Source organism: Typha angustifolia, chromosome 13 (assembly GCF_048772165.1).
Source record: "Typha angustifolia cultivar Huaian chromosome 13, ASM4877216v1, whole genome shotgun sequence".
Taxonomy (NCBI): Eukaryota; Viridiplantae; Streptophyta; class Magnoliopsida; order Poales; family Typhaceae; genus Typha; species Typha angustifolia.
The window spans coordinates 2,957,772-2,984,390 of NC_133251.1; the positions used below are offsets into that span (position 1 = coordinate 2,957,772).

Consider the following 26,619-nt stretch of genomic DNA (forward strand, 5'->3'; position numbering starts at 1 on the left):
AAATACGACCCGTTTAGCAGAAGGACGAAACTAGGTCAATGTCTGAGTTCATGGTGCTCATCTAAAGAGGGTTTCGATTTTCGAAAGCAATTTAAGTAAATCGAACGAGCTCCACGTATGATTGGTTTCATTTGCAAGTCTGACTTGACTAACAATTTCTATGTTGGTTTACGTAATACCTACAGCCTATATCGCCAATGTATTATTCTCAAATAGTATCTTAACAGCACCGTTTTAATTAAAACATCATGAAATTCTTATATATATATATTTGCACATATATCAGTTCAAAGACAATATCCCAACAGATATTACATCACAAAAGATTTGGTTGAAACCGCACAAGAAAGAATAATCTTAGGCAACAAAAACACTTTCTATCAACTGTCTGCATGATCTGGAGAGAACCATATATAAGCTCAATAACTCAAAATATTAAGTGCTTCATTAACTTCCCCTACCAGAACAGTTTGCCAAATTCACACATCAATCTCACAAATTTTCAGGTGATAAGAGTGACCTAAGAATCTTTACTCTTTTAGTCAAGAAACATTTCATCAGCCTATCTGGATTCTATATTTATTGAGACATCATTCAGGTTGGCAGGCTCCTCTAAGCAGGTTTTGCAAGCCAGAACCAAGATAGCCCACACTTTGGCACAGGTTGGCAGGCTCCTGTAAGCAGCTTGATTACCTCCATAACTCTCAGCATCATGTGATAACACTGTAACTCTCTCAAACAAGATACACAAGTATGATCGCTTCATGCATGAGCTTACAACAACATGCATAAAATCTTGTATGGTTAGGATTAGAGTAACAGTAAATTCAACAAAAACGTAAATAGGATGGTCTTGCCAAATTAAATTATCGCCAAAAGAGCCATAAGAATCAGAGCACAGATGTTCAAGGAATAATGTTACACGGATATGCCTACTGACAATGCTGAGCTGTTTAGATGATTCGAACTATTCCATCCTTTATCATTATTCTGTTGGAATCCTGCATTCTCTGCAAACCGGATGGAGTAGAAAAATTATGAGAAACAATTCTACATCAATTGCAACTCTTACTAAGAAACTTGGGAGGCTTAGCTCAGGATACCAGTTCTGTTAATGTAAATCTAAAACAATTTTATTCTAGTGAACCTTTTCATTTCACTGCCCATGAAGCAGAATACACAAATCGGGGAGCCAAACTTAGGGGCGGTTATGCATTTGAATCATGGAAAAAGATGCCTCCCCAAAGAACTTTATGGAGTTTTTTTTTTAACAATAAATCTGTATAGAGATACACGGAAAAGGAATATATTTCACTTACCTCTAAGATGGATGATACTTGCCGTCTTGTGTAAGGTGCAGCTGCTTCCCTGTTAACTAACTGCTCAATTTCAGCAATAGAGATTTGATCCAAGTGGTTGGCTAACACGTGCTGGCCCAAGATAGACTCAAATGTCTCAATTCTGCAACTCATATTCCAAAAAGGCATTGCTGTGAGAGGAAAGTTTTAAGTGGAAAATCCTGCTATTGCAAAATAGGATATAGTATATAAACCTGTCTGCAGATATATCCTCACGTTCTTGGACACCATCTATGTCCATATCTAGTGGATCTGCCGAGCTGAGGCCAGTAATAGGAGACAGACAATGAGTTAAGCTTATTTGAAGCTGATTATGGCAAAGAATAAGAGTGACATTGATCCTTTGATGCTACAACTTTAACGGAATTACCTTCCATCGACATTGCCACCACTGGTGGCAGCATCATGTTCAGCTTTCTGTTGCATCTCCAGCTCTCTTTGTTCACGCTCTTCCATATCAGTTAACTCTTTGTGGTATATAGCAAAATTTAGAACTTGCAGAGCAGCTTCAACATCAGCTTTCAGTACCTACAGCGATGGACAAAACTAAAGCACTAAGCATCTTAGAGGAGTATGATGGTTGATACATTAACTTGATACCTGTAGTAGGGAAATAACAAGTCATGTGAGTCTAGGCAAAAACTAACTAGTTGCTTGGTATGATGACTCCTGTTTCAAATTGAGCTTATTTCAGTAGCAATAGATAAAGGGTTGTCCTGGTTTTTCAAGAGACAAGCCTTGCATGACACCTAGAGAACCCTCTTCTCTTCATGGGTAAAAAAAAATTCTGAGCAGTACATACATGAATTATGAACTGGCAAGGGATAGTACCTCATTTCTCAACCTCATTTTGGCATGAGCAGTAGATAGACGAATTATGGTTTCCAAGGTTCTTGCTGTGATTGGAAGTGTACCTCCTCCAGACTGAGAACAAAACATAAGAAAATATCACAACCAATTATGTGCATGAACCACAATTAACTATTCTAACAATTTTTCCAGAGCCAACCTTTGCATTTGCACTGGCATCCCTGAGCTCAGCATATGAAGTTGCAATATGGTCAGATGCCTGCACAGAGAAAAAGCAAGAGTATGACAGTCCCATCAAAATAAGGAAATCAATATTTTTAGTGTCACAGTGTTGGAAGTCCAATAATCATAAGCTGGGCATAACCATAGAAACATACATTATGAATAACTGATACATGCCATCTTAGAAAGCTTGCAAAATAGTAAAAATCAATTTGAAGGAATGGCAGGTTTTACAAAAGCCAGTCTTGTCTCAGACAAGCGCCATTCACGACATCATCAGCATGGCTAGTTAATACTTGCTTCCTCAAAGGATCAGTAAAAAATAGGACCATTCATATTACATCATGACCTAGGTTAAAGGAACTCCAGAAATACACATTGAGATAGCTCATAGCTTACCTCATCAGTCAGCTTAGGTTGAATTCTATTCTTTGCATAATGTATGTACTTCTTCAAGAATTTAATGGTGAGTTTCTCATGTTTCGCCTTCTTACTCCTTTTCCTTTCCTGCCCATGAAGCACTCTATCATATTTGACAAAGATGGATGCATTAATATCCCCATCATCTTCTTCAGTATATCTTGAAGTTCTACCGAGGGCTCCTGTCCCTGTACAGTAGGAACTACTTAAGGTAGAGAATAATGAGCATATAGAGAGAAGAAACTAGCAGATATGAATCTTGTCAGTAAAAATGGCAGTAGAACCAAATAGCAGTATTACCTCCATCATCTGAACAATATCTGTGCATTCGACAGACATGCTCTGAAATCTGACGGTCAATTTCAGGATCCATTTGATCGAGAACAATAAAAAGCAAATCAAAACGGGAGAGCAATGAATCTGGAAGCCCAATGTTCTTTGTTGGTGTCAACGAACGATCATACTGTTATTTATTCACAAAAAATCACTATCAGAAAAACTGGCTATAAATAATCTCCTTATGGAAAAGGGTAGAGACAGATTGACTGTACTGGAGAGCTAGTAACTAAAGCAACAGAAATACTATGAACTTACAGTTCCATATATAGGATTTGCAGCAGCAATCACACTGCATCTAGCATTTAGTGATGCATGAATTCCTGCCTTGGCAATTGTTACCGTTTGCTGCTCCATAACTTCATGTATGGCAACACGGTCTTGATCATTCATCTTATCAAATTCATCAATGCAAACAACACCTCGATCAGCAAGAACCATTGCACCAGCTTCAAGCCTTCTTTCCCCTGGAAAATGAATCTGGTGTAATTCTAGATACAAATTGAATAGAAGATAGTTTGCAAGTTGCTCCAAAGTTTACCAGTCTCTTGGTCGGAGGTCACAGCAGCTGTCAAACCAACACCAGAAGAACCCCGTCCAGTGGTAGAGATGGCCAATGGGGCAATATTCATCACAGCCCTTAAGAGCTGGGATTTGGCAACGGAAGGATCGCCAACCATCATCATGTTTATATCACTACAAAGAAAGAGAAATAACTAGGGCGTCAGCTTTAGGTGTAGAAAATGATATAGTAAAACTTTGACTGAATAGAATAGCATCATTATGCTAAAATGGAAGAGAATTCTACCCTCTCAAATGAGTTCCATTTTTCAGATTCTTCTCAACACCACTAAGCATCAACAGTATCACTGCTTTTTTTATCCATAGATGGCCGTATATTGATGGTGCAAGTGAATTTCCAAGTAAATCAAATGTGTCATTTCTCTTTGATATTTCTTTCATTCTCTTTAGGTCTTCTAGAGAATAGATCGGTGCATTCGCTTCTTTGTTCAGAAGAGACACATTATTGGCTATAAGAACAGTCCTGTAGGCACAGTAAGTATTTTCACACAGAGATAATTCAGTAACCTAAATTACTAGAGATGAATCCATCAGCTGCAAATGAGATTTACTAAGCTAACCTGAATACTCCATTCAAGCTGCCCTTGCTTTTTCCAGGAAGAGCCTTATAGATCCCCACAATTGAAACACGGTCACCGGGCTTACAAGAATCCACCAGGTCATCCTCTATGATAATGTCCACAGTTCTCGGAAGTTGACCAGGAGCAGAGTTTTCAGGAACTTCTTGCATCGATAATGTTTGATGGTCCTTGTATTCGCATAGGCCATATTCAGTTACCAACAAGTTTCCATTCTCATCCTGAGCATGTGTAATAACATGTAAGCGAAAACAAGCAAATAAGAAAGGCCATTCAGGCTTAGACGAGTAGAACTCAAAGGTGAACATTACCCTTGTTGGATAGACAGAACCTGTTGGCAAGCCCATAGTTGATGTAATGTCCCTATACTCACGAGACATAAATTGTGATGTTGTGGGGCAATAGTGGACACTCTTAACAACCTTCGGCCTTACAAGAGAGCCTTCACAAAATAAAAGATGGCCACCATAAGAATGAGAGTGGTATGTCAGGCCTTAAAAGCTCAAACAAGATCCTCAACAGCAGAATGTGTTCATGGAGTGGGAAATGCAGCAGAAACCAATAGATAAAAAAATGTAAAAATGAATGAATAAAACGATAAGCTTTCAAGTGAATAGATCGTGCTAGGGCCCTAACCAGGTAGCCAACTTTTAAGGCAAGAATTGGCCTGCAGAGAGACACTGCAAGAATGAGCAAACTACCAACATGGTATTTGCCATGTTAGGAGTTAAGATATGCTTGTGGGCTATGGCATGTAGTTCATTATTATTATTTTTTTCTGTCATTTGAGTTGATGGACTAAATTACTTAAAGACAAGATCCTTAACATAAATAACGACTAAACTTATATCAATCCGATTGAGCTCACCTAGATATTCCACTTTAAGCACCAGTGGTTCTAACACAAACTCAGCTTCTAATTCGAAGCAGGTTCCATTCAAGATTCTTAGGTCATATTTCCAGTTTAGCTATCATTAGCTAATTCTCCACCATCTGATAATAATTACTTTTCACTATCTCATTTTCCTCATAAACAGCTGGAACATGTCAGTGCTAGTAAATTTTCAAGCAAACTCTCATATCACCATATACGAGTTTACACTCTGAAATGCTTTACTACAAATGAAAGAAACCTCTATTAGCATACTACAAACTTTTCTAAGCACTTAACCTTGGAAAAGCATCAAAACATAGAGAATTATATCAAACAAAGGTTAGAAAACAGTACATTTTGTGACAATTCCTTCAACGCAAACCATGGATCCAATGAAGGAAGACATGAGATCCCTTGGGGTAACCTTGTGGAACCCAAATGGACCACTAAATCCCACAAGCACATGCTCTCCTTCCTTCAGATACTTGGGATCTAAACCGCGTGTGACCTCCGTCAAGGCATCAGAAATCGGCTGCATATACTCTCCCGGATTCCGAATCAACCTGACAACACAACCATAAGTTAAAACCCAAATTAAATCCAGCAACAAAAGGGAGTAAATTCATCAATAAATTATCTACTTAGGTAACAAAAAAGATTTGGGACTTTACCCTCGGGCGAGATCAGGTACAGAGTTGCGGAGGTCGTCAATTCCAACGATAAGGCGGCGGCGTTTGTTATTGATCATGTCTCTGATGGATTTCGTGTAAATTACCTTACCCGCCTAAGAAATATCCAAGAAATATTACATATGAATCAAAATAGAGAGAGAGAGAGAGAGAGAGAGAGAGAGAGAGAGAGAGAGATCGTAATGGAGGAAGAGAGAGAAAACCTACGCCTTGGTCGAAGTACTTCAAGAAGGCTCGCTTTTGAGCAGCCATTGCTTCTTCGTTGATCTCCATCTCTACCGATCGAAGAGAGACGAAGAGGAGGAGGAAGAGAGATGAAGAAAGAAAGGAGGCAGATCTAAGCGTCTCGTATTCTTTGGGTGTTCGATTTGGCGGGAAAAGGGAGACGGAGCGAGTAGTTTTGGCGGGAAAGGCATCTGGATGCGGACTGGGAGCGGTAAAATAGATTTTCGACAGCCTATTCGATCCGACCCGGTGGTTCCAACTCGAAGCAGGAAACGGGTCGGAGTTAAGATACATACATCCGAAACTTTCCTGATCCGGATTCCAACAGTATATATCCTTCCTATGATCCGGAACCCGATACGATGCTTGAACCAGTGGATGTGGATCCAACTATAGTTTATTTAGTTAAACAGGTAAGATTTGCTGGTTATAAGCATTATTTTAGCCCATTTGTTGATAGTTTATTCAGTCTTAACTGTAATGCAATACATGAGATTGACTAAATTATAGACCAAATATAAAACAAATATTAGATTTCCCAAACAACAGCAAATTGTAATACAATTAATTGCATTTCGGACTGCTTGATTTTCCAAAGCACCTCGAAAGAAAAATTGAGATATAGAAAGGAAAATAAATATTAGTTTCTTAATATTTAAATATGTGATCCCCAAAATTAGCAATCGTCATATTCAATAATAATTATTAAGTGAAGGCCACGGCTGGGCTGGGCTGGGCTATTATGCGGACTTTGAACAGCCTCCATGTCTCACCGTGCTTGTCACGTGTCATACATATTCTCCTTTACCCCTCGCTAACCACCGTCGCCTCCACGGCTCCACCCTTCCTCCCCACTATATCGTCAACGGCCTCCAAGAAACCCTCGTCCCCTTCCTCCGACGCTTCTTGTTCTTCTTATACTTCGCAAGAGTAAGGTATCGATCTTATTTCGTGGACTTTGATCCAATTTTCTAATACCTTCGTTGTCTAATCCATATCTCGCTATGTGGAACTAGGATAGAGAGAGAGAGAGAGAGAGAGAGAATTTGAGAAATTTTGGTCGACTAAATGTAGATTCGCTGATTTGGAGTCTGTAGGTATAGAGTAAATCGTGATTAATCTTGGTTACTTTTGAGCAATTGCACAGATGATGTATGATCTTATTTACTAAATTCTACTAGTTTTTTGGGCATAATTTTGTGTAGTTTTTACGTAATCGAGAAGACCTTACCCAATTTTATGGGGTTAAACTTTCAATTAACTTATTGATACGGTAAGGAAGAGCTTAATAGAGCCACCTTGGTTGTTGCTGGCACATTGACCAAGGTTCAAGGTAGTTCTAGGTTATTAAATTTGGAAGGAAATCTTCATGGTTCCCTGCAGTTGTTGTTTGATGAGTAATCTACCGTGCCATGCCCCTTGAGTTGTTTCATACTGATGAAAAGCCAATTTCTGGAAGATTGGAGCAGATGGCTGGTAAAATGAGCTAAATTTTGTTATATATGTTCTGGCAATGTTTGGCATTCTTCTGTTGTGCGTGATGGCTTGTAATGAATAAATTGATTATTATTGATACCGTATGGTATAATTGTGTCCCTTTCTCTCATTCATGATGAATCGAATTGTTGGTACTACTGCTTTCTAATGTTTTAATTGTCATAACTTTCAGGTCTTCAATATCAGTCAATTGCTATGTCGGTCTTCCGAGCTTTCTGGAACAGCCCGGTCGGCCCAAAAACAACTCACTTTTGGGGACCGATTGCTAATTGGGGCTTTGTTGTTGCTGTATGTCCTAAATTCTCCTTTTGGTATATTGTTAATCTTTTAGAGAAAACTTGTTTCTGCCTAGATTAGAAGACCTTTTTCTCAGTGGTTGCTTTATTCAGAAACAACTATAGCTAATGCCTAAAACTTTTTCTTTGGTAACTTCATAAGTTTGTGGGGGTGATCAACAACAGATTGATATCTCATTTTTTTAGGAACAAAAAAAAATGTCGTCTTACGTTTGCACTGTATTGTTATTTGGTCTTAGCATTGTGGAATGCATGTAAAAGAATGGCTCTTTTTCCCCTGTATATATACTTTCTAATACACCAAGATGAATAGTAGCATCATGAGATATTGAATGTGATAATAAATGTCTTCTGAAAATGTATGTTGCTTCTTTCTCTAGTACTTGAATATAATTCTTGTTGAAGTTATGTTAATTGAGATTGCTTTCTCAGGGTTTGGTAGATACTCAGAAACCTCCTGAAATGATATCTGGCAACATGACATCAGGTAAGGGGGATAATTGACTTATAATCTTATGATATTTATACGCTAAATGGTAATGAATCATCCTGAATTTTTTTTTCTGTGTTACAGCCATGTGCGTTTATTCCGGACTCTTTATGAGGTTTGCATGGATGGTACAGCCTCGAAACTACCTGCTTCTAGCATGCCATGCCTCTAATGAAACAGTTCAGCTCTATCAGTTATCTCGATGGGCAAGAGCTCAAGGGTAAGGATGCTTTCATTTTAGTTTCCCTTAGGAGCCTTCTTGTTTATCAAGAAAATACCATTTTTACCAAAGTCTTTCATTCAGTCTTTTATATCTTAGTCATTCATTTTCAGTTCATATTACATACTGTTGTAGATCTGTAGGAGGGACAATTAGTATGAGCCGCCTAGGAGCGGCTCATGTTTATCTTGGAACTTGACTCAACATCGGTACACCAAATAGTAAGGAGCCAGCTTGAACTATCCTAGCTCTTTCATGTTGGGATCAAATAAGCTTGAGGTTAGAAATATAATAGCAAAATATCATGTGCTAGTAGAACTATGATATGAAATAGAAAACCCATTTAGTATCTCTTTATTTGAGAAATACCATGTCATGTGAGGAGGAACATATTTCAGGATGTTTCTTCGAGTTTGAACAATTGAATGTCATCAATGTTAATGTATATAAGAACCTCAAGACCTTTATTCTAGACCAACTCTTGTTCATCTTTTAATTAAATCAGCTGGCTTAAGCTTGAGTAAATCATAAACAGTTCGACGTTGAGCTATGCTTAGTTCTCTTGTGTTTAGTTTGTTTACATCACAATAGGTGAGACCATGGTGACTGATTTCAGTCTAATATAGACTAGTTTTGGCCGTATCGGTCGTCTCAATCGAAATTGACTGGAACATATTTTTACTAAAGATTCAAGTCGGATAACCGTCTTCTTTTCAAATTTTGCAACTTTTACTCTCTATCTCTCACACACATTCTCCTCCCACCCCTTACGTGAACTCGGATTTTCTTTTCTCTTATTCATTATGTTTTTTATTAAGTATTTTTTTTTAGTTTTTAGACTTCATATGTGAGTAATTTTTATTTTCTTATTTTTTCCATCTTTTTCTAAATTTTTTATATTTTTAAATAATATTTAGAATTTTATGTAATTAAAAAATAGTTTGATTTGATACGGGCGGTCAATATAGTTGCTACATATAGTGTTTTTAGGCAGCCGATCTCGATCCTAATCCTGAGTTTCGAAACCTTGGGAAAGACACTACTTTACCCAACTTCTTGTTGTCGAGTATAATACTTCAATCTCTACTGTCTCAGGACCACTTGGAATTTATACATACATAGCACTGTCAGTCTAATGGCACTAGAATCCAGATACAGAGCACTGTCATTCTGATGGCACCAGCTTTCCTCTGTCTTACTGTTAGGAGCTAATATACTGGGTGGTCACAGGACATAGAGTTCTAGATGTTTCTTCATTATGCTACTCACCACTTAATTCTTTCTATGGTATGTAAAGATCTTTACAATCTGCTAGTATTTTTAAAGAAGTACATATATTTATTAAGTCTAGAAGAATCAGGTTGCTGCATAACAGTGGCTGTTGTTCACTTGAACATTCTTAATATTTTCCGGGTTGATTTGGTAACTCCAATGGATAGACCCTTGTTATGTCTTAGCTCATGTCTACAGGGAAAGGAAGGGGAATAAATGTTCTCAAGATTAAGATTTGTCAACTTCTTAAGTGTGACATTTTTGTTCTGAATCTTTCTACTATTTGTTCTGTTAATTGACAGATTTGCAGCTTTCATGCAGTGAATTAGCAAGCAAATATATCTCACGTTCCTTTCTTCAAATTGAGAGATATTTTACACTGATAGTAACTTTTGCAGATACTTGGAGAAGAAGGAGCCTGATGTGCAGCACTAGCGTCTGAAAGCACCTTGTGTCCTTGTGCTATTGAATAAGAGTTGATGGAACTGAAGCTTAATGTTGCTCAGATAGCAATCTGGATATTTTGTAATGCGAAGTTGCTTCTGAACTCCCATAACCCTATTGTTTCATTTACATTCTGCTTCACTTGTATAAGATTATATCTGGTGTTGACCTGGGTTTGTGACTTGCTGGAGGAACTTTGAGAAGCCATCCCCTTGGCAATTGATCCTTATAAGTAAACGGTTCATGCATTAAAAGGCATATGTCGATTTTCAGGAATTCTGATTGACTACATTATTATTAGGATAAATGGTGAAACCACTATCAGTATGGGCATATAGAGGCCACAATTCTAATATATACTATAATTGCAGTCATATCAACAGTAATGACTGGAGTGTCTGACCTTGTACATAGTTTCGATTTTTCTTCTTACAAGACTTGTAGATCTTTTGTTGGAGAGTGTCTTATTTTTTTCTTGGAAAATGTCCATGGACAAATGATTCATTAAGCATCAAGTAATGATTACAGATTGATACACAAATGAAGAAAGTGAGATAGGATAAAATCATGTAACAAGTCTCATGCTGGCAAAAAGAATGACTGACCAATAATTAACTTAGAGGTATTAATATTTAATCTAAAGAAGTACTCAAGCAAACATAAGCCTCTTCCTTAACTTACCAAGACTCTTCTGCAAAGAAAACATAGCTGCAAGAGACTTGAACTAAAAGCACTTCTCAACAAAGGATCAACGTCATATGGCTCTCCTTGGCCAAAATAGACCTAACATGTATAGAGACCAGTCAACCCAATGAAACCATCCAAATAAAACACCAGCAGTTTTAGCTGGTCACCAAGAGAAACACTAATAGTACACATATTCAACAGCAACTAGCAAGGCAACAAAACTGCATCAAGTCAGCGAGACAACCACCTAGCGACGGCCAAGGTGGATCCACTGCTAGACAGCAGCCTTAATAGAGGAGGCCCAACAAGGGGGGCAGGGCAAGGGAATGGCAACAGTGATGAAGGGAGACCGACTAGGTCACAGCCTAGAGCTCCGACAAGATGAAGGAAGCAATGACCACCACGACACAGGAGCAACGGCGGAGATGGAACAGGAGCTAGAGAAGCAGCAGTAAGAAAAGCCAAAAACTGCCATTAGCGGTGATCGAAAAGGAGATGGCTAGGTTAGAGGCTACCCACTGAGAGGAAATAGGATTCTGACGGAGAGGGAGGCGAAAAGAGGGCGAGACGAGATCTCAACAGAGATGGGGCAAGGAGAGGGCGAATTGAGAAACCAACGAAGTTAGAGACGAAGACGGCTCAGAGTTGGAGAAAGAGGAGGTGACGGGCCTGGTCTAGGCATCTTGGCACCACCACCCACTGACCCATCAAACCCCTAACCTGACGAGGAGGAAGAGAAAAAAAAGAGGGAGAGAAGAGAAGCCTCTCCCCTACCCCAGCGCACTGGCTAGAAGAGAGGAGGCCAGCAAGAAAACCCCTCGCTCAAGGGGGAGAAGATAGCTACCAAGCCCTAACAGAGCGCTAGAGCTAACGCCTATTGTCGAGTGTCAGTTCATTTAAACATGTGTGTAGCATATTGTGAATTTGTTTGGTGTGATGTGTTGTCTATGTGAGTCACCATCATCATCATCATCCATATCAAACCCTATTCATTAGATACTGGGTAAATTATATATTGAGCTGCACTTAGATTTAATAGGCTTCATTAAATGAGCTAAAACACTATTTCATGGGTTGCTGACCTTACCATGAGTTCCTTTGTATACTTGGTGGAAGCAACTTCAGACTAGGGAGGAGCTTTCCCTGCACTCATAAGGTTTGTTGACAAGTAATGAAGTTCCATATTTCTCTAGCACTTTAAGGCGTGCAACCAAAAGCAACATCCGAACAATCCTGTGGATGTAGAAAGCAGATTGAACCCAATTGTTCTCACCATCAAAATCGATATCATGAACTGAGTTACCAGCCGGAGTGCTTAATGTTCTTCTTTACTCCTTCAACAACTGAGTTACCAGCTCTGATATTTGGACTCTAAAAACTATTTTAACTTTCCTGGATTTTGTTCTATCTTGTGTACTATTGGATTCAATTTCAGCATCAGCCTTTGGGAACCTTAATTTGTGTGACTAAATGCTTATTCTTTTGTCCTTCGGCTATCGTTGTACACCTCACATGTGATTGAATTATTTTCTTTTAAATTGCAAAATTTAATGCTAATGGGATATGATTATACTTATTAATGTTTTCTTAGGTATAGGTGCTCACATATTATGTCGTATCATACTTCCCTGGCCGATCTACTGGACTCAAGTTCCTCTTATCAACTCTTACATCTTCCGTACGTACTAAAATGTTTTGGCTGGTGATGCCAGTGCCCATATATCTTTAGCCCCCCTTTGCTATTCAATTTTCTTCCGGCTGGATGTGTCTGTAACTATGCAATGTGTATGTAATAACAGCTAGCAGTGTTTGATTCTTTGTGCTGTCCATCCATACTTCATTTCTCAAGATATATTTCTCACTGTGTATATTTATCTATGGCTGTAATAAAATCATTCACAGACTATATCATACATCAGGTTGAATCTCTATACATATGATATTCTAACTATCTACTTCATCTTTGTAGACATTTATTTACGGGGTTTGTTTAGTAACTAGATATTAGAGGTCGATAAATTGATTGACTTTAATAAAGTGATTTTTTTAAACAAATATTAAAAAAATTGAGTTTTTTTATTTATGTTTTGCAATTAAAAAATATTAAAAGTATAGAAGTTTTTAAAAATAATTACTTTTGTCGTTTTTTAGCAACAAATAACTCGTTATAGCGATATAAACATGCCTTTGCTTGAATGGTTGCAACTAAGCTCCTGTTTCATTGTCACGTTGAATCATTGATGGGAAAGAGGTGCGATTAATTACTATTAAAAGCCGACTAGTTTGACTTAAACTGAAAAATAATTAAGATGTGAGTCTAGTACATATAATTCACATATGATGCTACCCTGTAATGGAAAACTTGTTACATTTATGTTTAAGTCTAGAGCATATAATTCTGGGCAAAAGTGATTTAATTTTCTAATTTATTTTAGGCTCTTGCAACTGGGGAATGATCTCTTTATAATAATATCTTTACAGTTTTGATTATCTAATGAATTATAATGTGTTGAATCATACTTCTGTATTGCTGAGCTAATAATAAGATTAAGGTTGAATGATTAATTGCATCATCTAACTGCTGTAAACTTACCATATTCTCTCGACAACTCTAGAAAACTCGAGGTGTTCAAATAAGATAAGATGATGAACTAACTTATAACTGATTTGAACGTCATACGAACTTACGTCAGCGGTTAAATTCAAGGATGTAGCATAAAAGAATTTGCATTACAAAAAAGAAGAAGATAAAATAGGCAAGTAGAGGTAATAAACAGGTGACAAATTAAAAGATATATATGCAGACAAAACCAATAAAATCCTTAATAAGAAAAACGCAACGAGATTAGTCCAAAATTAACCGGCAGCATATTTAGAGAAGTTTAGTCGTACGTGACGTACTACACTACTGTTCAAGGATAGAATGCACCATAAAAGCTCGTGGAAATGATGGTAGTATTGTCATCCGACAGTGCGAACCTCTCGTATTGTTTTAGTTTGGGATCGTAGAGGAGCAACTGGAAATCCCCTTGCAGCAAAATCCTTCCATCGCTCATGATTCCCAGCGGACAAACTCGTCTAAATTCAGCATAGTAAAAATCAATGGAGTACTCCTTCACCCACTTCTCATCGCCATTCTTGTTGAAGAACCACAGCGCAACGCGCTGCCGCGGAAATTTCCAGCTCGTGCCCGAGCGGTAGGGGAAGACGGCGTCAGCCAAGCATAGCAAGCCCTTCACCTCCGCCAGCTTTACGTTATAATTTGGATCCTCCGGGCTACCGTCTTCGCCTACCGGCGGCGCCACCGGGAGAATCCTCCATTCTTCCCTCTCGAGATTGAAACAGGCTACCGCGTTCACGAACGGCGTCGTTGTAACTGGCCGCCGCGGCAACGCGTATATCTCTCCGTCTACAAGAGCCGAAGACGAGCTCTCCACGAAATATCTGAACCCTTTAAAATGCAACAACAGAGGCGAAGACGAGCTCTCCTTCACCATGTTGTTGTTGTTGCCTGCTCCTCTTAAAGCTTCCTCCATGCCCGAGATCCGGACGTGGAATTTTTTTTTGACGCAGCCTTCGTTCGAGTAGATTACGACGGCAAGGAGGTCGGAACGAGACCTGTGCGACTGGATGAAGAGGGTGTCGGACATGAGAGCGGAGAAGGCCTTCGAGACGTACCGGAGCTTCCAGAGGACCTTCATTGACAGCCTCGAGAGGATGTTGACGATGACATCGTAAGGGAGGACGAGGTGGACGCCCATACTTCCTGCCGACCCAATCTTCTTCTTCGGCGGCGACTTCCATCGGCCGAGAAGAAGAAGAAGAAGAAACCAGCGTTTGATTAAGTTTAAACACTATGTACTATTCGGATAATCTCTCTCATCAGTTTTAAGATTTATTTAAATTAAAATTTGATAACAAATAGAGATAGCATATTTAAATTGAAATCTATCTTCAAATAATCAAACTTAAATTGTTTACTATTAAATTTTAACAAAATAAAAATAACTTGTAATCTTTAAAAAAAGGCATATATAATCAAATCTTTTTAACTAATATGCTCCTTTTTTTTATAAATAATACGGTTTTAAAATTGGCTATTATAATCGTTAGATTAAGATTATAAACTTTAGAGTATCATCGAAGTATTTTCCATGACTTCGACTATCTTTTTGTCGAAAAAATTGATCGGGCCAATCATTCACAAACTACATCGGATATTCGTTCATATCTCTATATGTGCTAAAAGAAATTTGGTACACATCATTTTTCCACGAATTTATTAGGTTTTCACTCTTGTGGACTTGCATTTAGAAGGCATCCCCTTCAAGTGCTTGGCTGAGCTCTCCTTTCGTTGTCATGTTGATGGGCTTCTTCATTCCCACTAAATTACCCATTGATTTATAATTATATCTTACAAGTAAAGTCGTGCAACTATTTACTATATGTTTAACCACACTAGTTTGAGTAAAACTAAAACAATTTAGAGATGAGTCCAACAATATTACACACATAATATTAGTTTAGGCTCTTGCAACTGGGAAATAAATATCTCTTCCTTCTTTATTTTGAAATCAAATTAAGCCAAACAGGCTAGTGAATCCTAATCCATTATATTGTGTTGAATCAAAGTAACAAAAGCCAACTATGAGATGACAAGCAACCCCAGCTGCATGAAGCAGACAGACTTTTAAGTACTAGCTAGGCAAAGTTCATCTTCTATTCCTGAGCTAATAGTAGGATTAAGGTTGAATGGTTGATTGCATTATCTAACTGGTGTAACTTACCATATCTCTCAACAACTCCAGAAAAGCTGAGGAGTTCAAATCAACATAACAATCCGAACTTTGAAACGTACATAAGAGACTTTTATTGCAACCTTGGACGACTTTGCTATCACACGAAAAAAGTCCTTTACAGAACCTAATAACATAGATGTATCAATAGTGTTGATCCATAATTCATAAGATAGAACAACCAAATGGATTTGGATCGTTTGGATATTCACTAAAAAGCAATTGAGGACATGGAGGGTAACTAGTAGAACAATGGAATGGATAAACAACTTCCTTCTTCTTGTCTTCAGCCTTCTTCTCCTCAGCCTTCTTCACTTCCTCTACTTTGAGTATGGTGGCACGACCTACCTTCCTCCTCAGAATATGTGTCAAGCAAGCTGAATCAACATTCTCGCCAACCACTACCAACTGATTCTTGTCCTCGCCTTCTAACGCAACCGAATCAGCTCCTATCAGAAGTAGATTAATGTTTAACATCATACAATTGTTTCCTTCAATATATATATATATATAAAAGAGTAAGAACATTTTCTGTAGTTTCTCAAACTATATAACACCTCTTGATGCAGCCACCACCATAGCTTTTTTTCGCTTTGCCTCGCAGTTAATTTGCAACTTGATAGTGATCTTTTGCTGCAAGATCAAGTCATCAAACACTTCAAGAGTTACTAACTCCATTAAAATTATCATCAGTATAAGGTTTAGTTGCTCATGGTGAAATGACCAACAGGAAGCAATGGAAGAATATATGCAGGAACAAGTAAAATAAGTGTGTTTGCTCACTCACCTTCATTGCTTCTAAGCTTAAGATGGATAGGCGATGAGATGATTACAAGATTAATGGAGAGGAGAGAAGGCCTTCTTATATAGGAGTATTTTAGTAACACAAAGTTAGGAAGGTCTTAGGGAGGACCCATCAACTTATGCAATCAAAAAATTACTTTAACTAATGAAAAGTTAAACCAAGGTCTCTTAGTCTAGGTCAATGGAGGGTCAATGGAGGATACTGAATTATTTGGAGTAGACTCAATTCAACAGCCTTGCACAGCACTTCCACAACACTTCCACAGCACATTAGAAATTAGAGCTTGTGATGTGATGATCCAAGGTGTTTACTTTTATGAATGAACCTACCCACTAAGGATTACATCGATTACATATCTAGTACAGACTAGGGTTTATTCCTGTGGCGGCAGAGACACCAGCTCAACGTTGAAAACAAAGATACTTGCATAAATTTATAAACACTGGCTGTGTCTTTTTTTCTACTTATTAAACAAGTGAGTTCGAACCAAGCTCAAGTGGTAGGCTATATATGAAGTCCTTAAGCAGATGGACAATTCAAATAGCATGCCATGTCCGTGTCCGACACTTGTTTGACAAAAACACTCGACGGTCACTCCTTCGACACATGTCGGACACTTCTAAGAAGTATTAGATTATAAAATGTAGTAATCGGACACTCTCAAACACATATTAGCATTATCATTTGTGATTTGTTAAGATATCTTTGTGGCATTGTGCATACTTTGATTTTCTCTTGTAAATAAATTATGCATACTTGTCTATATATATATCATAAGTAAGTAAAATATATATAATATTCTTATGTATTTATTGTCATGTCTTAAACATGTAAGTGTCCTGTATTTTAAGGATCTTTTGTATCCCCATGACCATATTGTAGCATAGTGTCTATGTTAGTGGTTCTTAATTATGAACTTTCTTACTGAATGTTCCGATGCTCTCTCTTTGGTTGTGGCATGTTCTACCAGTCAATGTTCTACCAGTCAATGTTCTACCAGTCTTCTTATTGAAAACTAGTGTGTTAATTATGTCACTAAGTCAACTAGTCAAGATGGTAACACATTTGCCCGAGATTTCTGTGTCTTCCTCTAGCCTTTGGAGACCACGGAGATCTTTTTTATGTACTTTTTCTTCTTCTTCTTCTTCTTTTTTTGATTATTTATGAGTCCGAAGACTAGATTCCTATTGGCTGCATATTAGAACAAGCAGCCCTAACGGCAGGAATTTCCTACAAATGGATACTTTTCGACCCTTGATTGATTGGCGGCCGAATTATCCAACATTTAAAAGTAAAAAAATATTAAGAAATTTTAACTGATTTGAAAGTCCATTACAAGCTGCTGCTTCTCCTAACCAAAGAGAAGTCCTACAGAAAGAGGACCTGCTTTGATATTTACCAAGAGAGCTTCGCATCAAATAGGTTTTTATAAGGAACTGTCTTATTTTCTTTGACTCTGAAACCCTAAAGAAATGGGAAAAAACCTACAATAATATGTTTAGAGTAGATCACATACAATGGAGATCTAGCAAAGAAAAAAAAAAGGTTTGAGAAGACATGGTGCATGCAACACTATATTGTCTAATCCAGTTAAGTGGACAACAATACAATCAATTCTCCGTCTCTGAAAAGTTCAAATTGCATGAGCTCTCTTTAGTACAGCTACCAGATAAGCTTGCTAACCTGTGACAGTTGAGGTCAGCTCGAATTAGCTTATATAAATAAACATACATGATATATATATATATATATATATATATATATATATATATATATATACCATATGTTCTTTCTTTTCTGTAACTGAGTCAAGCTCGAGTTGGCTCAATATAAATCGAGCTGAGCTCTAGCCAGCGTGTTATCAGCTTGTTTCAAGCCCAGCCCAGCTCAGCATGCTTGCAAGCTCCAAGAGTTCAGGCCCCTGCATATTAGAGGTCTAAAATTTGCATGTTATTTCCTTCAAGCTATGATTGCTTCCAACCCTGCCATTCTAGAATTCAGAAAAATAGTATCCAAGTGAAGGTAACCATTGACAACTAATCCATATAAGTAAACGGTTTATGCATTAAGAGGCATATGTCGATTTTCAGGGATTAATGATGAGTACGTTATTATTATGATAAACTTTATGGTTACACCGCTATCAGTATGGGCATATAGAGGCCACAATGCTAATATATACTATAATTGCAGCCATATAAACAGTAATGACTGAAGTGTCTGACCTGTCATTTTTATACAAATACTATAGCTTTATGTTCTACATTATGAGTTATGAGATAACTATGCTGAATCCATTTGATTTCATCTATTAAATGCTGAGCAACAATTTTCAATATGTATGGGAAAACTGGCTACGTATTAGCTATTCCTGATGGAAACAATATTGCAACACTAATTTATTGTATGCTTTAATAAAAGAAGCATAAATTATACTTACAAAAGAACCTGAATCTTGGCTACAGTTAATCACAGGCATAAATGCACCTAGAAAGCTAGAAGTTCCATTGTAAGAAGCAAAATTTTCTGATGTGATCATAATAGCTTCTTAGCACCATAGCTGTTTGCCTACTTCAATTAAGACATACGTAGTTGATACTCCAATTAGTCACTTTTCTTGGATCTTTTAAACAACTCTCTCTTTGTTGGTATGCTAGTATATACACATCTCCACTTCCTGCCAGGATGGCTTGGTTGGAGGAGCATTCAGATCTCCAAACTCCATCAGGCATCGCCAGTGCCCATCAGAGTTAATTTCGACAGAACCTGTTGAATATTCAGAATGATATGCAATTCTGGAATGACGTGTTATGTTTTCCTTCAATGTGAGCTTGTGGCCATATCATATCATAGTTTGATCCTGAAGGAGATATCCTAATTTCTCAATGCAACAATTTTGTTCTTCAGAAATCTCTGCAGGGATCCTTGTTTGACGAAAATGATTTACATCCTTGACAACAATTTCCCACTTTGACACCAAATGTTCTATTTTTGTTCACCAGAAATCTCCACAAGAACAAGATCCTTCTTTGAAGTGATGAAACCGATTTGCATCCCTGACAACCACTTCCCGCTTAAAAATCATGGATACAAGCTTGGTGAACTCATGACAATCACCACATACTCGAAGGTTCTTGGTTATCCTGATAGGTGCTCCCTCAGGTGTATTAATCAACCCAAATGCAATTGCAAACCTCTCACTGTGTCCATGCAACATATTTATCTTTTCTTCTTCTCTCACATCATGCAAAACAAACCTAGTATCCGCAATGTACCCCCCTTCCTTTTCCAGCCTCTCTGTTATCTCAGCCAACTTTGCATGGATTGCCGAAGAATCTTCATGAGAATTATCTCTTGCTATAAATGAGTGCACCTTGTTCCCTACCTCAATCCAGCTGCAAGCTGGGGCTTTTCTTAGTCCCCTTTCCTCCATATTGGACCTGACCTCCTTGACATCCTTCCATTTCCTCATTGCAGCAAAAACGTTTGATATAAGAACATAATTACCTGGATTTTCAGGTTCCAAATCAAGAAGCTTTTGTGCCGCAACTTCAGCAATCTTATGGTTTCTGTGGTTCCGGCATGCTGCAAGCAGGGCACACCAAACAATAGCCGTTGGTTCCAGGGACATAGAGTTAATGAACTCATATGCTTCATCAATCCTACCAGAACGGCCAAGAAGATCAACTATACAAACATAGTGTTCAGGCCATGGCTCTAATCCATACTTGTGCCTCATCATTTCCAAGTACCTTTTACCTTCATGAATTAACCTAGAATGGCTGCATGCATAGAGCAGGGCCAGAAAGGTAATGTGATCAGGAGCTAAACCCATCTCTTGCATTCCTCCAAACAGATCTACAGCTTCCTTACCTCTACCATGCATCCCAGTAGCATTAATCATCGTCGTCCAAAGAACCAAATCTTTGTATTCAACTCTGTTAAATATTTTCAAGGAATTGTCTATATTTCCACAGCGGGCATACATATCCACTAGAGAACTGCTTATGGCTCCACCAGTAGTAAGGTTTCTTCGGATAAGAAAACCATGAATTTCTTTCCCTTTCATCAAAGATGACAAACCAGCAACAGCATTAAGGATGCTCACCAGTGCCACAGCATCAGGTTCAATGTTGGCTTCTTGCATGTCAACAAACAGACTAAGAGCTTCATTTAGAAGCCCGTTGGAAATATAACAAGTGATCATACTAGTCCAAGTCACTACATCTTTATTGTTCATCCTTTCAAAAATGTGAATTGACTGAACTACCTGCCCACATTCCCCATATATATCTATAATTGTATTCTCGAGTACAATATCCAGCAACCCATGCCTGATGGTATAACCATGTATTTCCTTTAAGAGAGGAAGGCGTGCCAAACCACTACAAACATGTAATATGCTCCCAATCATCATTGCATCCACCTTCATTCCATCTTTCTGTACTTCCTTGAACAATTCTAATGCATCTGAATAACGGGAATTCTGAGCAAGGGCTGCTATTATTGTTGTCCAAGATATATAATCTTTACTTGGCATTTTATGAAATACACGCTCCGCATAACCTACCAGATAACACTTAGCATACATGTCCATTAGCGTGTTTCCAACCTGCATATCGGAATCGAACCCTTGCTTTATTGCAAAAGCATGAACCTCCATACCATTCATTAAGCTCCCGATATGGCCCAACGCAGAAGCCACACTTATGATAGAAACTTGATCGACCTTAAACCCATCTTTGAGCATTTGATGGTAAAATTGAATAGCTTCGTTATATAATCCATTCTGGACATAGCCAGAGAGCACTGAGTTCCACGATACATTATCTTTCTCATCCATCTCGCTGAAAACCTTTATGGCATCATCAATTCGACCACATCTTGAATACATTACAATCAATGCATTGCTTTCATAAATTTCAAATATATGATTACATTTCAAGAGTGCTGCATGGATCTCCATACCCAATCTAACAAGAGCCAGTTCCGCACAAGCTTGAAGAACACCAACAGCAGTGTAAGAATTCATTGCAATATCATCTTTGTGCATTTCTCTAAACAAAATCAATGCCTTCAAGAATTGCCCATTTTGCACACAACCTGTTATTATAGAATTCCATGAAACAACATCTCGTCCATCATCCAACCGTTCAAACAACCACATTGCAGAATTCCACCAACCACACTTTGCGTACATACCGACCATGGCATTGGCCACGAAAGTAATTGAGCCAAACCCTAATTTGACTGCCAAACCATGAACCTCACTCCCACTATATACATCTCCAATCACACCACAAGCTTTCAAGACAGAAGCAAAAGTGCAAGCATCTGGCATCAATCCCGATGCCCGCATCCCCTGATAACATTCAATAGCCTCAGCGGGCTGCCCATTAGAGGCATAAGCACCAATGAGCGCGTTCCATGCAAAAATTGTCCTCTGAGGCATTTCCTCGAACAGAATATGCGCAACTGCGATATGCGCACATTTCCCATACATGAACAACAACTTGGTCGCAAGGAATCCATTGTCACCAAGGGAACCGGATGTAATAATGTGGGCATGGATCTGTCGGCCTTGGAAGATCGCCTTTTGTGCAGCACAAAGCTCTAGTATGGAAGCGTAGTCTTCTTGCAGAGGTGGGCTTTTGTGGGCTAAGTTGGTGAGTGCAAGGAAAGCGTGCCTGAGGCTCCCTTGCCTACAAATCTCCTTGAGGGAAGTGTTAGTGCGAAGTGGGTCTGGATACGGAAGAGAGATACGAGAAAGTCGCGAACTTTTTGGAGAGATGGAGATGGATGAGCTTGGAGGAGGAGTAAGAGATAAGGCCATCAATAGTGGAGTTCTTCTATTGCTAGTGAGAGTGGATTGGACGTGGAAGGCATCGCCGAACCTTAAGCTCATCACCAAGTTTGGATCTTTTCATCCAGCAAAACCACAAAAAGAGAAGGTTATTTTTGCGTATCACACCCTACATTTTGGACTAATGACGAAAACACTTCCTCGTATTTACATACCGATCCCTTTTAACTTTTAGAATTTCTTTTTCTTTTTTTTCTTTGGGTGCATGTATACTTGTATACTTGTATACCTTTCTCAAAATTAAATAAAAAATAAAAATTGCCTTAGTTTGATATTTACATCTATACCCTCAAAAGTCAAACCACTTGCTTTTGGATACCCCTGGAAACTTTTATTTTTCTATATAGCTATTTATAAAAGTTAATCTGGAGTTAAATTTTTAATCTATTTAGTTATTTTCTTACATATATTGCTTGTAGAGAAAGGCATCTTTATCATTTTCATATTTTCATATATTATCATTTAGTGAAATCTTTTAATATTTATTTATCGGCGATCCAGCGTGAAAAAATAAGAAGAAGAAAACATACTAATCGGCGAATGTGATAAATTAGTTTGTTATCTTTCAATTTATATAACATTAAAAAAAAAATTTCTCTTTTTTTGCTTGCATTGCTTAACTTTCTGATTCATGTACAGCTCAAAGGTTCAATTCAATCCCTTCTTCATCCTTTTGTGGGAGAATACTCCTTGGCAACATGAAACCAATGGAACATGTAGTATACTTAGATGATAGATATTGACTTCATTCAACCAATATCAACTTGATATATCTGCACACAATTTACACTGCAAACTCTTTGGCAACATGAAACCATTTGCTTCCTTTCTCTCTATCAATACATTAAAATGATTAATGGCTTGCGAAACTTAGTTAAAATTGTAAGAAGCTCAGTGCAATTAGTAAGCCAATATCTGGATACTCTGGTTTTAATATCTTCAGCAATGGAAGGAACTGAGAGACCTTCATAGATGCATATTGAAAGGAAATAATATACAGAGACAATATACACATGGGTGTAAATTGTCATCCGGTCAACGTTCCATCGAAATTGGTTCAATCTCTAATGGTAGCCCGCTTGGGAATTCAACATATGGATAGGCCATGGGGGTGTCATTGCCTTCAGTTTTCCACCTACAAGATACAAAAGTTGCAGAGGTCAATTTAGTAAGTGATTTGCATGAACTCTTTTTCTAGAGTTTATAAGTGTCAACCTTTTTAGCTACAAAATTTTGTAGTTATTACTGTGTGATTTCCTTTAGTTATCTGAAACCAAGTAGAAGATAAGCTATTGTAGACTTAATATTCTCTGTGCTGCATGTTGGATAACTAAGATGATTACCTGAAATTGAGTACAAGGTGGTGGAGAAAGAAAGCAGTCTCTACTTTGGCAAGTTCAGATCCTGGGCAGAGCCTTGGTCCACCACCAAATGGAGTGAATTTCTTGCATGTTGCTTGGTTTGTTCCCTACCCATAAATTAGAGGAAGATACTTGGATGAGAGTTAAAAAGCATAGGCAGAGATGCCAACTTTTTCAGAAGGGTATCATAATTAGGACCATGGAAAGGTAAGAGCTTGTGTGTTATTGGCATCTGAAATCCCAAAATGTCACACATAATTATAGAAAATTAAATGTGCCTCTCTTCTATTATGTTGAAAGGCTGTCAAGAATATAGTGCTTTCATTAGAATAAGCAACAAAATTTTCTTATATGAAGTTTCAAGACCTGTCTCTTTTTGTATTCTCTGGTGACCCAGAAAGGATTTTATCAGAGGTTTTTGGCATCTTATAATCATGAGAAGGGATCCAAAGAATTAATCATTAAAGAATCAATTACCTCCCATCTCTGAGGCTGAAAATGCAGTGCATTTTCATGAAGAGATGAGTCCAGATGCACTGCAGTGAAAACTGGTAGGACCTTCCAACCAGATGGAATCAGGTATTCTGCCAACAAAAGCCTTCTGCTTTTAGACCACTCTCTAATGCCATTGAATAGTTGTAAGAGGAAATTTAACAAACATCCTATGGTCATGTGAAGAGCACAATTACTGAGGATTATAATAACTCACAAGTTGAGGAAGAGTACCTTTATATCTGACATCCTTGAGAGCCTTTCTGTGGACAAACTTAACAATATTTCCACATCTCAAAGCTTCATTAATCACCTGAGAGGGTACAACATGCCCATCATTAATTCCAATTTACATGTCTTAAGACTTTAACCACAGGTACTCACATGTTGAGTGAACTCCATTTTCTTATAATCATCTATGGTTAAGTGCTCATCCTTGTTTCTGTTGTCTCTGATGCTTTGGTGCTCCCTCTGTCCACAGTGAGATAAATTAAAAGGGAATCTAAATCTACCACTTTGGCAAAAGGGGATGAAGAAAAAAAAAATTGTACCTTGAGCTGCTCTAGAGCCAGTGGGGATTGCCCAAGAAAATAGACAGCCATGGACATTAAGAGTGAGGTGGTCTCATAGCCACCCAATAAAGAGTCCAGTACAAAGCTAACTTTCTCCTCCTCAGATAGGTCATTAGTTGATAGAAGTACATCAAGGAAATCATCCTTGTTGCAAGAATCCCCTCCTTTCTTCCTTCTTCTTTCTTCAACTATAGCTTTCACAGTTAAAGAGATCCTGCCTCTAGCCTGTAAAGGCAATGGAATAAATTCTTTCCTTGAAGGGAGGAAAGAGAGAGAGAGAGAGAGAGAGAGAGAGAGAGAGAGAGGAGAGAGTGGAGGGATACCTGAACAGCTCTTGCATAGGGGCTTCCTGGAATGCAGAGAGGGAAAGAGATGAGGCCCTTCATGAAAGTGAGAAAATCCTCAAGAATTCTGGCAGTCTGTGGCTCATCCTGTGACAAGCCAAGGACTTGCTTTACTATTACACTGAAGGTGAACTGTTGGAGAGCACACATACATACACAGAGACACACAGTAAAAGGCATTAGCTCAAAAAGGGCAGCTTGGCTTTTTTATTGGGCATTGGGAGTAATCACACACAAGTGTCCATGTTTTGGGGGATTATGTCTCTCTAACCTTTCTGGCCTCCTCACAGAAGAAGATCCTCCTTTTGTCCTGCCATGAGCTGATGATGTGAAGTGCAATGCTCTCTATGTCATGTAGGAAGCCAGGCCTTGATTTGGTTGTGGTGACCAGTGTCAGTGCTAGGTTCCTTAGCCTCTTGTGGGTCTCCCCCACTACCACTATCATGGAGGACTTGCCAAGGATGCCATGGATGGGCCTTGGGTAGCTGCACTGGAAGAGCTTCTCCTCATTCTGGAGGATGAAGTGGTTCAGCTCCTGGTCACATGACACTATCGTAGGGGTCCCAAAAAGATGAGACTTGAACACCCTCCCATACCTGAGCAGTGAGCACCCCGACCCACATATGTCAAGTGCATGCAATGAAGAGTAGTTGCAAAACAAAGAGGTAATAGAAGATCTTAAATCTTAAGTACCTAGAGCAATGACTTCCTAAGAAACCCCCAAGAGTGTTTGATGGATGTGGTCTCAGAAATCCCAAGGTTTCTCCCACAAGAGGCCACCCAAAGCTCCCCCTTGGAGCCAACCCAAGATTCAACACCAAGGGGTGGAAATGGTCCAAGAAGAGGAGACCAAAGAGAAGGCCAATGAATCCCACCACACAAGCTGCAAAGAGAATGCCAATGAATCCCACCATCGATCACACAAGGACCACCACCACCTCAATTCTCATCTCAAATCTAAAACCCAAAACCAAAAGACTAATTATTTTCAGAGCAGTAGAACAAGGAGGTCTCTCACTCACTCCCTCTATATATCACCAACTCAAGCAAGTCCCTGTGAATTAAGTAAAGCAAGCAGGCTTTTTGGCAGCTCTTTTTTACTGCAGGGTGAAACGCTTACCTTTTCATCAGAAGCCTAGGAAATGATCCAACTTAGCCTAGCATCTAGACTCCTCAGCCAAAGCCCAAAGAACCACTCTTACACGCATGCAGACAATATAAATTGTCACCCCTTTTTTTTTTATATATATATATATATATTTTACAACATAAAACATTTTAAAATATCATTCTAAAGATATGTCATATTATATATTTCTTATTTTGATTCCAACCCTATAAAGTTATATTCCATTATTCTACATGGGGTACTAGTGGGCATTAATT

At 38.4% G+C, this 26,619-nt stretch overlaps 5 protein-coding genes across 9 annotated transcripts; 1 reads left to right on the top strand and 4 right to left on the bottom strand.

Moving 5' to 3' along the window:
* Window positions 1-367: 367 nt before the first annotated feature.
* Window positions 368-6,229, bottom strand: LOC140774089 (DNA replication licensing factor MCM3). Its single transcript, XM_073116939.1, has 16 exons — window positions 6,077-6,229; window positions 5,852-5,964; window positions 5,535-5,743; window positions 4,618-4,748; window positions 4,289-4,527; window positions 3,955-4,191; window positions 3,688-3,842; window positions 3,405-3,613; window positions 3,111-3,273; window positions 2,790-2,998; window positions 2,368-2,427; window positions 2,190-2,282; window positions 1,729-1,886; window positions 1,553-1,618; window positions 1,320-1,461; window positions 368-1,010 (listed from the first exon to the last, which is right to left on the bottom strand). Exons 1-16 carry the CDS (start codon window positions 6,140-6,142, stop codon window positions 954-956), a joined length of 2,307 nt encoding a protein of 768 aa, XP_072973040.1. The 5' UTR covers window positions 6,143-6,229; the 3' UTR covers window positions 368-953.
* A 642-nt stretch (window positions 6,230-6,871) lies between these two features.
* LOC140774008 (mitochondrial pyruvate carrier 1) lies at window positions 6,872-10,567 on the top strand. 3 transcript variants are annotated; one of them, XM_073116820.1, is made up of 5 exons: window positions 6,872-7,029; window positions 7,764-7,879; window positions 8,320-8,374; window positions 8,462-8,597; window positions 10,268-10,567. In XM_073116820.1, the coding sequence occupies exons 2-5, from the start codon at window positions 7,787-7,789 to the stop codon at window positions 10,302-10,304; spliced, it is 321 nt and encodes a 106-aa protein (XP_072972921.1). In that variant the 5' UTR covers window positions 6,872-7,029; window positions 7,764-7,786; the 3' UTR covers window positions 10,305-10,567. The 3 variants fall into 3 exon arrangements, with proteins under 3 accessions (XP_072972921.1, XP_072972923.1, XP_072972922.1); XM_073116821.1 differs by having other exon boundaries at window positions 6,883-7,024; XM_073116822.1 differs by lacking the exon at window positions 10,268-10,567 and having other exon boundaries at window positions 8,462-8,601.
* A 5,284-nt stretch (window positions 10,568-15,851) lies between these two features.
* LOC140774587 (heavy metal-associated isoprenylated plant protein 47-like) lies at window positions 15,852-16,706 on the bottom strand. Its single transcript, XM_073117639.1, has 3 exons — window positions 16,584-16,706; window positions 16,354-16,429; window positions 15,852-16,245 (listed from the first exon to the last, which is right to left on the bottom strand). Exons 1-3 carry the CDS (start codon window positions 16,587-16,589, stop codon window positions 15,962-15,964), a joined length of 366 nt encoding a protein of 121 aa, XP_072973740.1. The 5' UTR covers window positions 16,590-16,706; the 3' UTR covers window positions 15,852-15,961.
* Window positions 16,707-18,090: 1,384 nt separating this feature from the next.
* On the bottom strand, window positions 18,091-22,620 carry LOC140775183 (pentatricopeptide repeat-containing protein At3g63370, chloroplastic). 2 transcript variants are annotated; one of them, XM_073118458.1, is made up of 3 exons: window positions 19,042-22,620; window positions 18,382-18,591; window positions 18,095-18,284 (listed from the first exon to the last, which is right to left on the bottom strand). In XM_073118458.1, exon 1 carries the CDS (start codon window positions 22,504-22,506, stop codon window positions 19,597-19,599), a length of 2,910 nt encoding a protein of 969 aa, XP_072974559.1. In that variant the 5' UTR covers window positions 22,507-22,620; the 3' UTR covers window positions 18,095-18,284; window positions 18,382-18,591; window positions 19,042-19,596. The 2 variants fall into 2 exon arrangements, with proteins under 2 accessions (XP_072974558.1, XP_072974559.1); XM_073118457.1 differs by having other exon boundaries at window positions 18,091-18,284; window positions 18,382-22,620.
* Window positions 22,621-23,186: 566 nt separating this feature from the next.
* On the bottom strand, window positions 23,187-26,252 carry LOC140774329 (cytochrome P450 724B1). 2 transcript variants are annotated; one of them, XM_073117286.1, is made up of 9 exons: window positions 25,927-26,252; window positions 25,505-25,829; window positions 25,213-25,320; window positions 24,869-25,114; window positions 24,702-24,788; window positions 24,552-24,630; window positions 24,303-24,409; window positions 23,808-23,932; window positions 23,187-23,599 (listed from the first exon to the last, which is right to left on the bottom strand). In XM_073117286.1, the coding sequence occupies exons 1-9, from the start codon at window positions 26,145-26,147 to the stop codon at window positions 23,500-23,502; spliced, it is 1,398 nt and encodes a 465-aa protein (XP_072973387.1). In that variant the 5' UTR covers window positions 26,148-26,252; the 3' UTR covers window positions 23,187-23,499. The 2 variants fall into 2 exon arrangements, with proteins under 2 accessions (XP_072973387.1, XP_072973386.1); XM_073117285.1 differs by having other exon boundaries at window positions 25,213-25,365; window positions 25,927-26,251.
* Window positions 26,253-26,619: the final 367 nt, after the last annotated feature.